At 43.5% G+C, this 15,291-nt stretch overlaps 1 protein-coding gene across 1 annotated transcript; it reads right to left on the bottom strand.

Annotated features, from left to right (window-relative positions):
- Nucleotides 1-6,544: 6,544 nt before the first annotated feature.
- Nucleotides 6,545-13,524, bottom strand: COMMD9 (COMM domain containing 9). Its single transcript, XM_061347255.1, has 6 exons — nucleotides 13,402-13,524; nucleotides 13,175-13,300; nucleotides 12,552-12,691; nucleotides 11,615-11,649; nucleotides 10,104-10,207; nucleotides 6,545-9,262 (listed from the first exon to the last, which is right to left on the bottom strand). The coding sequence occupies exons 1-6, from the start codon at nucleotides 13,450-13,452 to the stop codon at nucleotides 9,122-9,124; spliced, it is 597 nt and encodes a 198-aa protein (XP_061203239.1). The 5' UTR covers nucleotides 13,453-13,524; the 3' UTR covers nucleotides 6,545-9,121.
- Between the last annotated feature and the right edge of the window lie 1,767 nt (nucleotides 13,525-15,291).

Here is a 15,291-nt window from a genome sequence, read left to right as displayed (position 1 = left end):
ACGAGGAAGAAGCCTTTCCCTGTGAGGGTGCTGAGGCTCTGGCATAGGTTGCCCAGAGAAGCTGTGGCTGCCCCATCCCTGGCAGTGTTCAAGGCCAGGCTGGGTGAGGCTTTGAGCAACCTGGTCTAGTGAAAGGGGTCCCTGACTGTGGCAGGGGGTTGGAATTGGATGAGCTTTAAGGTCCCTTCCAACCCAAACCATTCTGTGATTCTATACACCTCTTTATGGACCAACCCTAATAAAGGACTGCACCTGAGCATAGCTGGTTTACTGCAAGCATTTCTCTGTCAGGTGTGGGATATCCAAACGTCACAAAAAAAAACAAAAAGCAACCCACAAAAAACTATATTTCACTCTAGGATGCCTTATTAGGCCCTTTCCCTGTTCTCTACATCTGTTTCATCTCAGGTTTATTTGAGTGATAGATCACTCCACCCCTGAGACATCGCAGATACCTGCAGGCTCTGCAGACCTTCCTAAAGACCTGCCGAGGCTGTACTGCCCTCCAGGACATATTTATTCTGTACCAAATCATACAGCAAATGCCTGTATACCTGGCAATCCTGACAAAAAAAAAAAAACAAACCAAAAAAGCCAACAAAAAAAACAAACCACGGGTAATAGGGAGCTAGCTGTGAAAATGAAATTCATGTCAGTGAATCGATCAGAACCATCCAGGCTTGACTCATTTGGAAGTGCCACAATCTCATCCTTACCCTGCAGGGGCATGTGCATCACACAGACGGTGGGGAATGAAAATACATGACATTTCTTTTCTGTGCCCAGCAAATTTAACCCACAACTGTATGAAAGGAAAGATAAGGCTGCTGGAGAGGTGGGGAAGGGAAGGGAGCATACCAAGGGGAATCATCTTAGTAAGTTGCTGGTTTACATGGAAAGTCTTAAATTGAGACAAAGCAAAGTTCTTCCAAAAGAAAGAGATGAGCTGATTTTTCACTGGAGCTTCCATTCACAATTTCTTTCCAAAGCCTTTCGTATGAATGAGGCAGAAGGACGTGCTTATAAAGTGGGTCAGGGAGAGGTGAAGGCTTGCTTTCAGCTATGAACCCCAGCAGGACATGATTCCTTTGAAGAGCATTCTAATAGTGATTGAGGTTTTAGTTCAGGAGTATGCTGTATTGTTAAAGCTCTGCAGTACTGTGTTCCTGAGAAATGGGAGAGAGTGATAAATTCCACAAAAGACTGTTTTCTTTGTAGACAGCAGAGAATCATTTCAGCCTGCGCTGTCTTAGGGAACACAATACTCTAGCACTGACCTCTTTTTCTTGGCAGTATGCTCAGTACATTTGTAAGTTCCTTTGCCTACACACTTCAAGAGGCTTAACACCAAGAGGATCAGGTTAATTATCCTACCTCCCCCTAAATAGACGTAATGTAGCTTTCTACCTGCTGGGCAGAAGACAGAGGTAAAGTGAGATGCTCAAGAGTCCTGGCTGTGTCTCCCTTTCTAGAGAATTACCAGTGGATTGAATTTCACTACCTGAAAGTTGACTTCATTTTCAGTGACTCACAGACCTCATGGCTCTCTTCACTGCTTCAACAGAAGCATTAAGAAAGTCTGTGTATTTACATTTTTTTATTTTGGTACTTTTATTTTTTTTATTGAATTCTTGAAACAGGAGGGTGCTCTTTCACTGCCAGAGTGAAAGGATCATAGAATCATACAATGGTTTGGGTTGGAAGAGACCTTAAAGCTCGTGAGTTCCAACCCCCTGCCACAGGCAGGGACACCTTCCTCTAGACCAGGTTGCTCTAAGCCCTGTCCAACCTGGCCTTGAACACTGCCAGGATGATACAGAATGATTTAAGAAAAGGGAAATGTAGGGGAAGAAGAAATTTTAATAAAAAATGCCACAAAAAAATGATTTTTCTTGTGAAATGTTGCCCTGGGATCCCTTTTGATAGTGCATATTGGATGGGCCCAGAGGGAAGGTTATCAGAAGTATATCAGAAGTATCTGAAGCCTGAAATCTGATCCTGAAATAACTGAATGAAAGTGCAGGATCCTTGTTGATATGGATGAGAGTAGCAGTGTCAGTGTCAGTCCCCTGTGGTGAAGAGAAGGCCTCTGCCTTGGAGAGCAAGCAGTCTAGAGAGGTGATGTGCAGACTAGGGCAGAAGAGGGAATGACGGGTACCCCTTGGTTAGATTTCTTGCTTAGCAGTTTTTATTTTGGGGTTTTGTTTTTTTGTGGGTTTTTTTTTTTTTTTGGTTGGGGTTTTGTGTGGTTTCTTTTTTTGCAAGCATAGGAAAGGTTTTTAATTTGTGTCTTGCCTGAGGACAAGGTCCAGATTTCATTTCATTTCCAAGGGTCGTTGCTTTATTGAAAACTGTGTTACCACACCCACAAGGGGAGCTTTGAACGTGTCTCTTCCAGTGCCTTTAATATTAGCCAGATCTTCTAAGATAGTACCAAAGGGAGAAATGAGGTCACTGGAAAGCAATGCATAGAAATTGTAAATAAGACTTCTCACAGGGTTGATGCGATACATGAGACTAACAGTGATGTTTGAAGTTTACCATCTGTGCCCAGGAAAAGGAAAATATCCTGAGACACAGATGGCCACATACACTTTCATGCTGCCCTTTTGAACAAGTAAAAGAGAAGTTGTCTCTAAATCCACTTCTCAAAGCTCACAGTTATGCAGTGCACTCCAGTCATGCTTTTGTTTCTTTGATTTCATTATCTTCTGATTCTTTATTTGTCAGCAGACATGTCTTTACAAGAGGATATCAACTGTGTGTAGATAGCCAGTTCAAACTTTCTAGATTATCCATGATGCTCTGCTGTTCTGGTTTGGTATATCCTGGAATAATATTGACTGTTGTTAGTGGATTAAGAAAAATAATATTCAAAAGTAAGGGTCATGTCTCAATGTGGGAATATAAGTGAGATAAATACAGAAACAGGCTTGGGCATGAGGCAGCAATGCTTAAATGCCGTAAAGCACTAAGGAACCAAATAATCTGGGACAGTGCATAACTTACTGGTTCTGGTCACAGATGTACAGTGAACTTTCTGCAGGCTGAGCCCTGCCATGATGTGGAGGAGAGACACAACCCAGGGAGCCGTGCTGGCTTGTGTAGCACTTTGTTGGGAAGTGATGATGACATTTGCCTCAAGGCTTACTGATACAGACAGAACACCCGTGCACCTGCAGTCACTGATACAGCTGTAAAGATGTCAGCATTTCCCATTAGCCCAGTTCCCTGTCAGTGCAAAGGCCAAGCACTGGTATGCTGCAGGCTTCTCATTTAGGTTTCTTATCTCTTCCTTATAGCACGCCGCAGTGTCAAAGCAAACTGGGGTTGTGGTGGGGTTTTATTGGGTTTGGTGGGGTTTTTTGTTGGTTTTTTTAATTGGGTTTGTTGGGGATTTTTTTGGGTTTTTTTTTTCTTTTTTCCAAGAAACTAGAAATCCCACTACAAGGTCCAGATTTTGAGTGTAAAGTTCCTCCTCCATCCTATTTGCAGGGCTGAGTTATAACCTTCTAAATCACAAACAAAAGCCCTGGCTGACTCAAGCTAACAGCTCTAATGGATGCTGTTATATTTCTGCTGCTACTTGGCAGTCAACCTTCACTACCTCCTCAGCATAAAAGAATGCTGTCAACATAAAAAACTGTCTTCTTTGGAGGGGAGGGGGGGGAGCCATATCTACTCTTGTTCCAAACCAGCCTTTTACAACAGCAGTAACTCCAAGAGAGTAAGGATGTGAGTGGGATGCTATTTAACGGTCTCTGTTTGGTGTGTTTACTTTGCATGTTTGACAGCACTCTGTGCTGCGCGAGTGTTGCTGGGATGCATTAGCATTTCCTCTCTTAGACTGGCAAGAGAATGCCTGCTTGGAGGGTGCAGCGGGTCAGTGAGGAGAGGAGATGCTTTCATCCCAGGCCTTGTGTTAACAGCAGAAATAATCCATATATATATATATGTATATGTGGAGAATAGAGATCAAATATATAGGATGTGTTGTGCTTAGAATCATAGAATCACAGAGTGGTTTGGGCTGGAAGGAACCTTGAAGATTGTACAGCTCCAAACCCCCTTCCATGGGCAGGGACAGCTTCCACTAGACCAGGCTGCTCAATAAAACTTGTTTGTAACATGCTTGGGAGTGAAGGCACTCTCCTTCCCCTTTCTTCCTTCCTCCCCCAGGGATGATTCTTACAGTGCCCTGCTCACCACTATTTAAAGCCAAAACAATGCAAAACTTCAGTTGTCTGTGATGGGCCAGTTTGGAAACTGGTCCAAACATTCCAAGTTGTTGGTATCCTCTATATGCAATGCCATTCTTTCCCTTGCAGGTGCCAAAACTGTCCCTGGAGGAATTTGCAATTCCCTGGCAAAAAAAAAAGAGAAGGCAGGGTGTCTAATTCTTTGTGATTAAAATGACTGGCACACTGCAGAGAACTGAGTGCCACTACCTCCTCTGCCAGCTTCCCCTAAACCGTGCTCAGCTGCTTCACCCCACAAATGTGTTAGCAGATGGCAGACCTTTTGCTAACCAGTTCTGTTTTGCTGCTGAAGTGAACTGGTCTGTGTAGGCTATTGCAGCCACTCGGTTGCTCCCAGCTTCTGAGGACAGCCCAGGCTACTGCTTCCTGACCAGGAACGGCTGAGGGAATAAAAATGAGAGATCAAGCTCGCCATCTCCTGGGGAAAAGGTATTTATGCTTACTTGAAAGTTTAGTGTATTCCTTTCATTCTCACACTTTCCTTTGTGAAAGACCAGGGTTGCAGGGGAGGTCTTAGGAAGCATGCCAGGCTTGCAATGTTAGCTCTGACCCTACTGTGGTTACTCTTTTCCTATGAAACTTGATAAAACAAAGAAAGTGAGTTTATGTCACAGGCTGTTGGTATTTTTGTTATATACTTCATTCATACTTCAGCAGTAGCAACATCGTTGGCAAGACTCATATGCATTAATAACCCCAGAAAAGACGTGTGTAGAGTGTTGAGCAGATGCAGGAATAATCAGGTTCTTAATGTACCTTAAATGTTAAGGACTGTTAGCAACTGCCACGTATACCCTGTGAGAACAGGGACATGTTGTAGCTACTGATTAGTCACAGTATAATACCTTAGTTTTCACAGATAGTTGTATGTCACTTCAAAAACTGATGCCTACCATGAGGCTTCTAAGGATACCTATGGATTCAGCAGGCTCTGCTACTGCAGTGATATTCCCGGTGCCGTTACTGTAAAGTGGTAAGCCAACTGGAGGCTAAATTACATTGCATTAATCAAGTTACACATTGGAGGTAGCAGTAACAGGCAAAGCCCAAATGTTCCAAACATTCCAAACACTAGTAACTTCTTACATCAACAATATGAGGGGAAAAAATACTATGAAAACATAATAGGAAGAAGTTCTTCCCTGTGAGGGTGGTGAGGCCCTGGCACAGGGTGCCCAGAGAAGCTGTGGCTGCCCCATCCCTGGCAGTGTTCAAGGCCAGGTTGGATGGGGCTTGGAGCAACCTGGTCTAGTGGAAGGTGTCCCTGCAAGGACCCTCAGCAGGGGGTTGGAAATGGATGAGCCTCAAGGTCTCTCCCAACCCAAATCAGTCTGTGATTCTGTGAAAAATACAGCAAAAATCAGCAGCTACCTGCACAATGTCCATGGAGATGGGAGGAAAAACATGTAACAGTGTAATTACTGTGTTGTGGAATAAAGTTTCTAAGGGGTCAAGTAGTTAGAAATGGTCAGGGGAGGTAGGAGTCCTCAACCCCCGTGCTATCTGGTTAAACTGCAACCTTATGCACCTACTTTACCTTTCTACATCTTAGTGAGATGAATTTTTTCAGGGGTATGTGAGAAAGATTGGTGAATTCATTAAACTAGTTTCTTTTGTAGGGGTTAGTGTGATTCAGAATAACTACAGTTATAAAGCAGCTAAAGAAGTTACACGTTGTTCCTAGCAGCAAAAACTGAGATTAAGCTTGGCTGCCGTGCTTTTGGGCGAGCAACCTTGTTCACTTAGGAGATCTGTTACAAAAAAAAAAACATTTTTTCAGTCCTGATCTGGGCAGGGGGTCCCATATATACTATTAAGTATAAACTCTGTTGGAAAATTAGATGCCAAAAAAACTGCAACTAACATTTTTTACTTAGGTCAAAACAATTTTAAACAGGATTTTAAACTAGTCATGGTATGTGAAGTGAAATAACATCTCCATTATAAACAAAGCAAAAACTTTGTATAGGTAATAGTTTTGGTAGAACTTGGATATGTAAATTTCACAAACCCAAAACTTAAACCTAGAGGAACTATTATACTTGTCCCAAACCATCATGAGTCTTATAGTCTTCTACTGTTTTAAATATGTTTTGCTGTTTATACTGTTTAAAACTAATGTTTAAAAATTATTAATTGAAGGGGAAGCTTGGAATCCTAAAGGCATTTTCTTCCTAAGTTGTTCTTCCTCCCAGTCCCATCTATACAACTTTTAGCGTGAACACCCTGAGGTACACATTTCTTGCAGTAAGAGAAAGCAAAATTTCATTCAGAATAATACAAAGTAGGCTTTAACATTTTTAATGCTTTTTCAATGCTTTGACATAGTCAAATCCAATAACAATGTCCGAACTGTGAAATTACAGTTCAAATTTAACTTGCATCTTGTGTTTTACAAACAAATGTATGTATTAACTCAGCTACACTGCTTTGCTTAGTGTAATTGAGTTATCACTTGATAAACAGTGTGCATGTAGGAGGTGTTTTTTCTATTCCTCAAATCCTGGAATGAAAATGGAGTTTTTGAGCTCCATTTCCCAACCAAGGCTTGTGGTTTCTTGGGAGGAGTTCATTCAGGTGATTCACATACTATACCAGCTCTGTTCTTTATTAATGTCCTTGAACTATTCTCCCAAAATGAGTAACTGTGGTGACCCCACTCAAGGGAGATGCAAACTAGAGTGAAGAATGGTCCCTACAATGCTGAAAGGCACAGAATATAGAGCTTACTAGGTTCAACCATCAAAAGCAAAGGGGGATTTTACTGCTTCATAAGCAGGAGGGTGTCATGGTTCATCTCAACTGGCAAAAAATTGAAAGGTAGAAGTAAGCTGATGAGAGTAGTGGCTCAAGAACAAGTAATTCTGAACACATATAGGCTAGCCTACCAAACAGCAGCAGTACATGGAAGGAGGAGAAAAAGTAAACTGATTTTGAGAGCAATCATCTTATGAAAGAGATCACATACAACTGCCTGCGATAGCAGGCGCATTACTCTCTTCCTGTGCAGCTGTCTCTGTAAATAGGACTTTAATATGACATACTCTTGCTGGCCACGTAATGACAGTCCTACTCGGCCTGTCTTGTTTTATACACCTTTTTTATTGAGCAGTCTCAGCTCTTCTGGCAAAGGTGATAACAGCCAACAAGGAAATACGTATCACTTGAGGCAAAGATTTGATGGCAAGCTCTGACAGCCTCCTAAAGCTTGGGCTAGAAAATACCAGTATTTTCTTGCAGTATTACTTGAGCTATACCCCTTGAAGTCATCAGATCTTTGTCCTTACTCTGATCCAGTGGACAGCCCTCTCTATTAAGTCTTCACAAACAATTTATAGATGCCTGCAGCTAGTACCACTCTAACACTGGAAAAGCCTTTTCAGTTTTAAGTCTTTCTTTTAATTCTGTAGCTGTGTAATGGGTTTGTGAGAGAACTCTATGCAACTATCAGTTTTTCATTTCATTAGGCCCTACACCATTCTGGCTGTAGCTTCAGTGTTTATCTTAAGGATTTCCTCTGTGTATTCACTCCCTCAGCTCCTCTAACACCGACTGTTTCATTATGCATGATTTACCTCCCCAGTGAGTCTCACCTTCTAAAATAAACAGTACAGTATAAACTACTTGGGGATTTTTTTTAAGGCTAGACTGCAAAGGCAACAAAAGTTCCTCAAGCTGAAGAACTGTATTCTAGTCTGGAGCATTACAGAAGCTTATCAGAAAGAAGCATCTGCATTTTGTTCATTTTCTGCACTTACTCCTCCACACTTTCAATGAAGATATTTTTAGGTCAGGGTCATCACCTGTGATATTGCACAGAGCTGGCACCCGTGTTAAAAAAGGTGTCCTAGAACTGTATTATAATGAACAGAAGACAGTTTAAAAGATGAATTCATTTCAACAGGAAACAAAAGATCTCTCTCCAGCAACAAGAGTAAAGGTCCATTAAACAGCCTGCAAACTAGCACCATCACAAAGAGGCTGAGGTAACCCAGGACATCTATTCTAGCCTCAAAATGATTCACAAAATCAATTATCAGTTCATTTTTTAATTAAAGGAAGAATTATATAAACGAACAGCAGAACACTTTGGGGAAGTATAGGCACATATTGCCACAGAAGGATTTCCTCCAGTGTACAGACAATGGCCATCAATTCTTCACTGTCCTAGTCTGTCTTTTGTGCAGTGAAGGCAAAGCCCAGAGCATAATAAACCCAAACATGAATTATCTGAACTTTTTTTTTCCTTTTCAAACAGGAAGAGGAAATTACTTGCTGCTAAAGATGTTCAGGCTAGTCATTTTGCAAATGGTGCTATGAAGCTGATCGGGAGGGAATGTGTTGTAGTGTAATTGCCCTATTTCAAAGCATGTAATAACAACCTGCAGCACGGCTGTGCTTCATTGAGAGGGAAAAACTGCTATATCCAGCATGCACCTTAGTACATGCACATTCCACAGAGAAGCACCCTTCTTTTCTGCTAGTCCTGGAAGGCAGCACATCAAACAGCTTAAGCCTTTTAGATCCTAATTTCAGGGCAGAAAGATAGCACTTGCTTCACTGGCTGCAGCTATTTGCTGTTTCCAGTTACGATCCTTGTGATTAATCCAAGCTCTGAGACTTCAAATCCTAGTCTAAAATAAAGATCAGCTTTTGTTCAACAACATCTTAGGAAAACACTTTCTGGCATCAGACCAAAGGAATGTTTAAGTGTTAAGCTTTTCAACAACTATCTTAATCAAGAAATCTCTTTGATTTTGTTTTGTACAACAGGAAACATGTTATGCTAGGCTGCCACTTGTGAGGGCTGTAGGTGGAGAATACTTCCCTTCCTCACTGCTGGAATCCATATCCTTGAGTATTCATTTGTTTGCAACAGCAGAAAGTTGGTCCCGGATCCTTCCCAGACCTTCTAACATAGTGTCCAGGGTTTCTTTGCTCAGTTCCACAGTCAGTGCAGAAACAACAGGACTATTTCCACATAAGGCAACATCTTCCTGCATCTGAAAATAGGAATGCAGGCATTAGCTGATGAAAAATTTATTCATGTGGTTTTTGGCACCATTATGAAAATCAGTTATTTATTAGCTAGATTAAGAAAAATGGCTTAAATTTGGCATCCAGCTCCATTCTGAAGGACCACAGCACATTTTCTAAGCTGTGTGCCTTACTAATGAAGCATGCTCCCACTGACTGTGTTTAAGTAAGCATAGACTGCCATGGGTACAGGGAAATCTTTAAGAGACTCATAGCAGGAAGCCACATCCATATCAAGAACATCTTAGCAGATACTGCATAGGATACTTCACCCATCCCACACACAGAAACTAAGGGGGTTTTCCCCCTCCTTTTCTGAAACCCACTCATCCCACTTTTTACTGGCTGGGGAGATCCAGAACTCTGTAGAATATAATAAGCAGCAAGTTCAGCTATAATCCCTAAACAATAGATATGGCCAATGAAGGCAGTTATTAGTAATCAAAAGTAATTTCCCAACTAATGCAGTCAGCTAAACATGGCAATGAGCGGCTTAGAATTAAAGGGAGATTACTTTATAATTTATCTTCATTTTTTCTGTAGAGAGCAACGGTGAGCAGGAACAAATACACTGCCTTCTGGCATCCTCCTGCAAAGAAAACTCTCCCTTGCAAGAAGAGGAAGGCTTTTACCAGAGACATCATTCCCAGGGTCTGTGGTATTTTAAAGATCACCTCTCGTTAACTGCCCACTAGGCAATAGGCAAACACCAGATGCCTTGTCTGCACTGCTTTGCACTATCACTGGTAAGTCTGGTGTTGGACTTCGCTGTTTTGATCCTGTACCCTTTACAGCCACTGACACTACCTTTAACTGAAGCAGGCAAGTAGGAACTGCCATTCTGCTGATGCTGTCTGAAGATGTCTTGATGTCCACCCTCCAGTCCATGTCGACCAGCCGAGGCAGGGAGACTGAGGGATTTAAAACATGGGTCTGTTAGGCCCTGCAGCACATGATGACACCAGATCCTGAAACCCCTGACTACCAGGATGTACATGCTTCTCCACTTCTGGCCCTGGGAAGTGTACAACTTTAGTGCTCTTACCTGGTTTCATATCATTTTTACTCTGCAATAAGCCAGTCTCTGAAAGCCTCCTGACACTGGCAGGACAAACAGGGTTCTTCAACCACCACATGCAAAGATGGTACAGTGCAAGGCAAGTATAGCTGGGAGGAGAGCAGTAGCCATTCATGATTCTGTTCTTTAAATCTCTGCCTTGGTCACTATGCAATATATGTCAGATATTTCATGAATATAATACTAAAATAATCCATTCCCTAGAAGACAATCTCACTGCAACAAGGTTAAATATTCTTCTAATGAATATAAAGACATGAGTGTCTGCACAAAGCTCCTGGGTGGTGCTCCAAGAGCCTTGCCTCTGGGTTGTGAAGAGCTAGCTTGTGTGTTACGCTTGCTCTCATTTCCTCTAGCGCATGATAGTGTCAAGGATACAGGAAAAAGTATTACGTGTCTTGGTAACAGTAGAACATTGTTTAACGTAAGCAACTGCTTTATTTACTGTATTAGCATTACACAAGTTTATTCCCTCTACCTATTTACAGGCCATGAAAACTTAGAGGGACAGTGTATTTCCAGGTCTTGCCATACTGTTTAGCTGTTAGGTATTATCTCCTCTGGAGGCAAAGAAAAGGGTAAGGAAGATCGATGCAGACCTCAGGGTAGTCTGTTATGTACCAGCTCTCATTTGTAAGCCTCCAAGTGCTACAGTTGTAAAGAATACCTCTTGGAGAGAAAAAGTGTTGTAGCTGCATGAAACACCTAACTGGGAGGTAACTCATTGCCTGTGACATTATCATTAAGAGTTTGCATTCCTTAATTACATCACAGTATAGAAAGGTGAGAAAAAGCAGTTATAAATGTATGCAGTGTACTTCCTGATGCATGGAAGAGAAAGAATGCACAGAGTTGTCTAGATGTGCAAAGACAAGGTATTCCCCAACATATACATCTCTGTATTTTTGAATATGGACATCACTTTATGATTTGAATGGAGAGGTCAGAGTGCTTCACTTTCAAACTCTTGCAAATAATTAATTGCTATACATTGCACTCTGCAAGGCAGGAACAGATTGAACATTAAATGGAATTGCATGAAGACTGGTAACAATTTTGCACAGATCTAAATGCAAGCTTTTTGGCCTCTGCTAAGCTCTGCGGTTCTGCAGTCATACAGCTTCATCTAAGGCAAATGGGTGTATCCATGTGTTACATTAAGAAAACCCACTGCAATGCACTATTCTAAACAATGACCTCAAGAAACATGAATTGTATTGAGATATGAATCACTACTTACTCTGACTCGCTTGTGCTTCGTTCCTCCAAGCAGAGCTGTGAAAAAGTGAAGAAAAAACAGCATCAGCAGTGCTTGAGGCAGCAGGAGGGAGGAGATGAAAAGAAAAAAGGTAGGGAAAGCATTCAGGGTGGCTTATCCCTGACAGAAAGGTCACCAGGGCTGCAGCAGTAAGCAGGGGAGAGAAACTGCTTATGCCAGAGTGCCAAGGAAAGGCTGTCACTGGTGATGGTAGGCAAACTGGTGACAAGCTATTAGTTCTTTATAGATCACTTACAGCATGTACCTTTCTCCCAGGTTTTATCAAAGTGATGGGCTACCAGGCAGTCAGATGTACAAACATGCAGAATTGCTATGCTCTGCCACCACCTCACTTATGCTCTATCACATACAGTGCCTCTACATGTAAGCCAAAGTGGTAAGTGGGTGGGCATCTAGACACTACCCAAGCAGATTCTGTAGTGCTGAAATCTAGCCCTCAAAGTTTTATAGTTTTTCCACCACACAGGTGAGTTGTTAGGATAAAAGGGGGTTTGCCTTACGTGAATGAGTTCCACACCCATTCCAAAAGTCTTGGAAAAACCCTCTGTGCCCACCACAGCTGTGTTTTGTTTGCTGTTCTACTCGGATGATGTATTTCATTCCACTCTGCTCATCCCAGCCTGTGTGATTATGTCCAAGGTACACACAGAATTAATTAATCACACATGAAATTAACAGCGGTGGTGAAGCTTTGAGCAACCTGGTCTAATGGAAGGTGTCCCTGCCTGTGGCAGGGGTCTGGAATTAGATGATCTGTAAGGTTCCTTCCAACCCAAACCATTCTGTGATTCTGTGAACAGAAACAAGACTTTGCATGCTGCCAGCTATCTATGTATCAAAAGAGATACTATGGCTTTGACTTTCCAGCCCAGAGCAATGGCAGGTGGGTAGCACTCACATGTTCTCCAAGATTATCTTAGTCAGAAGGTTTTTCAGATTTTGGTGGAAGTTTTCAGGAAAGAGCGCAAGGATGTCTTCTGCCTTTGTCAAGCCACGGTACACAACGTGCCTGGTGAGGTTGTGCAAAGCAGATACCAGCTGTAGGAAAGAAAGAGGAGGAAGGGCTTTGCTGGGTTTAAAAGCATTACATGCAGCACAGGACGAGCCTTAAGTAGCCAAGAAAGACACAGCTTCTGCAGCGAGACTGATGCACACACCACACCCGTCCTCCCCCAGGGTCTTAGACATTCAAGTGGTGCCTGACAGCCTTAACAGGTACGGAGCTGAGATTCAAGCTGCCCTCCGGCGTGCATGCCTCTCCCCCTTTCCACCCCGTACGGCCCCTCCGGGCAGTGCCTCCGAGAGAGGATAGCTTTTACCAAGCACGTTTCGTTCCCGCAGCGGCCGCGGCCCCTGGGAGTCCCATGGGGCCTTGCATCGTCCACAGGGCCTACGCCAGCCCCAGTGCTGCTGCTGCTGCGGGCCGCTCCTCCCCTCCCTTCCGCGCACTGTGGCCAGGCGGGGAGCTCCCGTTCTCCTGCTCCTTCGTACGGGGCCTGACGCTGTCCCGCCCAGTCCTACCTGCTCCGCTTCCCCGAGGTCGGCGGTGAGGCCGGGGCAGGCGCGCTGCGACAGCGGGCCGAGGCCGGCGGGGGAGCTAGAGAAACACTCCTGGCACAGCTGCCGCACGACGTCCTTCGACGGTGCCTGGTGGGGAGCAAAGTAGGGTATGCTCGGCCACGGCCCGGGACAGGCGGCAGCCTTCGGGCCGGGCGCCACGTCCCCCAGCAGCTCGGCGGACCGCTCACCTTCAGCAGGCTCTGCAGGGCGGCGAACTCCCCGTCCCGCAACGCCGCCATCTTGGCGCTGTCAGCTGAGGCGGGCGCCGACCTCCCCGTGACGCGCCGCCGCCATCTTGGTGCTGTCAGCTGAGGCGCGCGGGGACGGAGCCGAGGGTGGTGCGGCCGGGCGGGCGGGCTGGGGTTTGTAGTCCTGCCCTCGGAGGGGCCTCGCGTTCTTGCGGGCGCAAACCCCGGCACGCCGTCAAATCCCGAGAGAGTCTGTGACTTCCCGGGAGTGCCGTTGGCGACCGTCTGAACATGATCCAGCTCCTGCCCAGGCAGCCAAGGAGGCCAACAGCATCCTGGCCTGTATCAGCTGTAGCGTGGCTAGCAGGGCCAGGGCAGTGGGCATCCTTCTGTACTGGGCATTGGTGAAGCTGCATCTCGAGTCCTGTGGTCAGTTGTGGGCCGCTGACTACAAGGTGCTGGAGCAGGTTTAGAGAAGGGCAACAAAGCTGGTGAAGGATCTGGAGCACAAGTCTGATGAGGAACGGCTCATGGAACTGGGGTTTAGCTTGGAGAGAAGGGAAGGCTCAGGGGGGACCTTGTCACTCTCTACAACTACATGAAAGGAGGACGGAGAGAGGTGGGGGTTAGTCTCTTCTCCCAAGTAACAGGTGAACATTTAACATGGCCTCAAGCTGCACCAGAGGAGGTTTAGATTGGGTATCAGGAACAATTTCTTCCCCAAAAGGGTGATCAGGCATTGAAACAGGCTGCTCAGGGAAGTGGTGGAATCACCATCCCTGGAAGTGTTCAGAAACCTTGTAGATGAGGCAAGGTTTTCACAGTTCATATACAGAATGGAAAATACATAAATGTAATAATAATAATAGTAAATAGTCCATAGCACCTACACTGTTTATCTAATTTGAGACTTGCTTATAAAAGATTACCAGTTAGATATTGGAAACTTCTCTTTTTCTTTCTTACTAGGTAAGGTAAGGAAAATGCACATGAAACTTGGAAGGTGGTGGTACAGGTCCAGTACCAGAAATCCCTATGGCAGGTGGTTTCCTGCAGTATCCCCAAAGAGCTTATCTGTGATGATGTTTGCTGTGAAAACACTGGGGGAAATGGCTGGTAATTCTGAAAACAAACAAAAAAACAAACAAGGAAGCTTCTCTCTTGTATTTTTGAAAATCATGACAAAAAGTAAAGTAGCTGTTTTAAATATAGACATACAAGGAAAAATCTTTACTTTAGAAATGAGATCTGCATTGTTACCAATGGAGCAGAGATTTCTGCTAAGAATATTTATGGTATAACATAGTACCAATTCTTCACTTAACAGTGGTGGAATCCTACTACCATGGCATATTTCTACAGTCTTTTTCCTGTTGATAGCTCTCAAATGGAGGGATGACTTTCACAATGGAAAGCATTAATTTTGTGGAATTATAAAAAGAATGGAAAGTCATAGCCATAGGGCCAAGAAACAATATCTAAATTAAAACTGATGTTATAATGCAGATAAAGAAGAAACTCGTTTTTAGAGAGCTTGAAAAATAAGCATGACATTCTTATGTATTTCCATTGCACTGTGATTAACTACACCACAGCATGAAAGACTGGAAATAAATCTGGCCTCCACTATGTAAGAACTGTAATTGCTCAGTACAAGCAATTTTACAGTGTGTTGTCTTTATTTGAAATAGCTACTAGGAAGAATTCTAAAAGCATGCAGGGTGGCAAGAATAATCTGATTTTAAAATTTCTGTGCATTGTGAGGGAAAATATTTAATCTCAAAGCAGATTTTTTTCTATTAAAAAAATTAATGGAAATAATGATTTGACCTAGTCTTGCTTATGGATCAGAATTAGAAGGAGGGTAGAGAGAGGGGACATTACAGTGGG

The sequence above is a fragment of the Neopsephotus bourkii genome, unplaced genomic scaffold (genome assembly GCF_033783945.1).
Source record: "Neopsephotus bourkii isolate Nb327-2 ecotype Australia unplaced genomic scaffold, CSIRO-AGI_Nbou_v1 NB_42, whole genome shotgun sequence".
Lineage (NCBI taxonomy): Eukaryota > Metazoa > Chordata > Aves > Psittaciformes > Psittacidae > Neopsephotus > Neopsephotus bourkii.
Note: the sequence above shows the minus strand (reverse complement) of the source record. Positions and strands in the feature narration are given on the sequence as shown.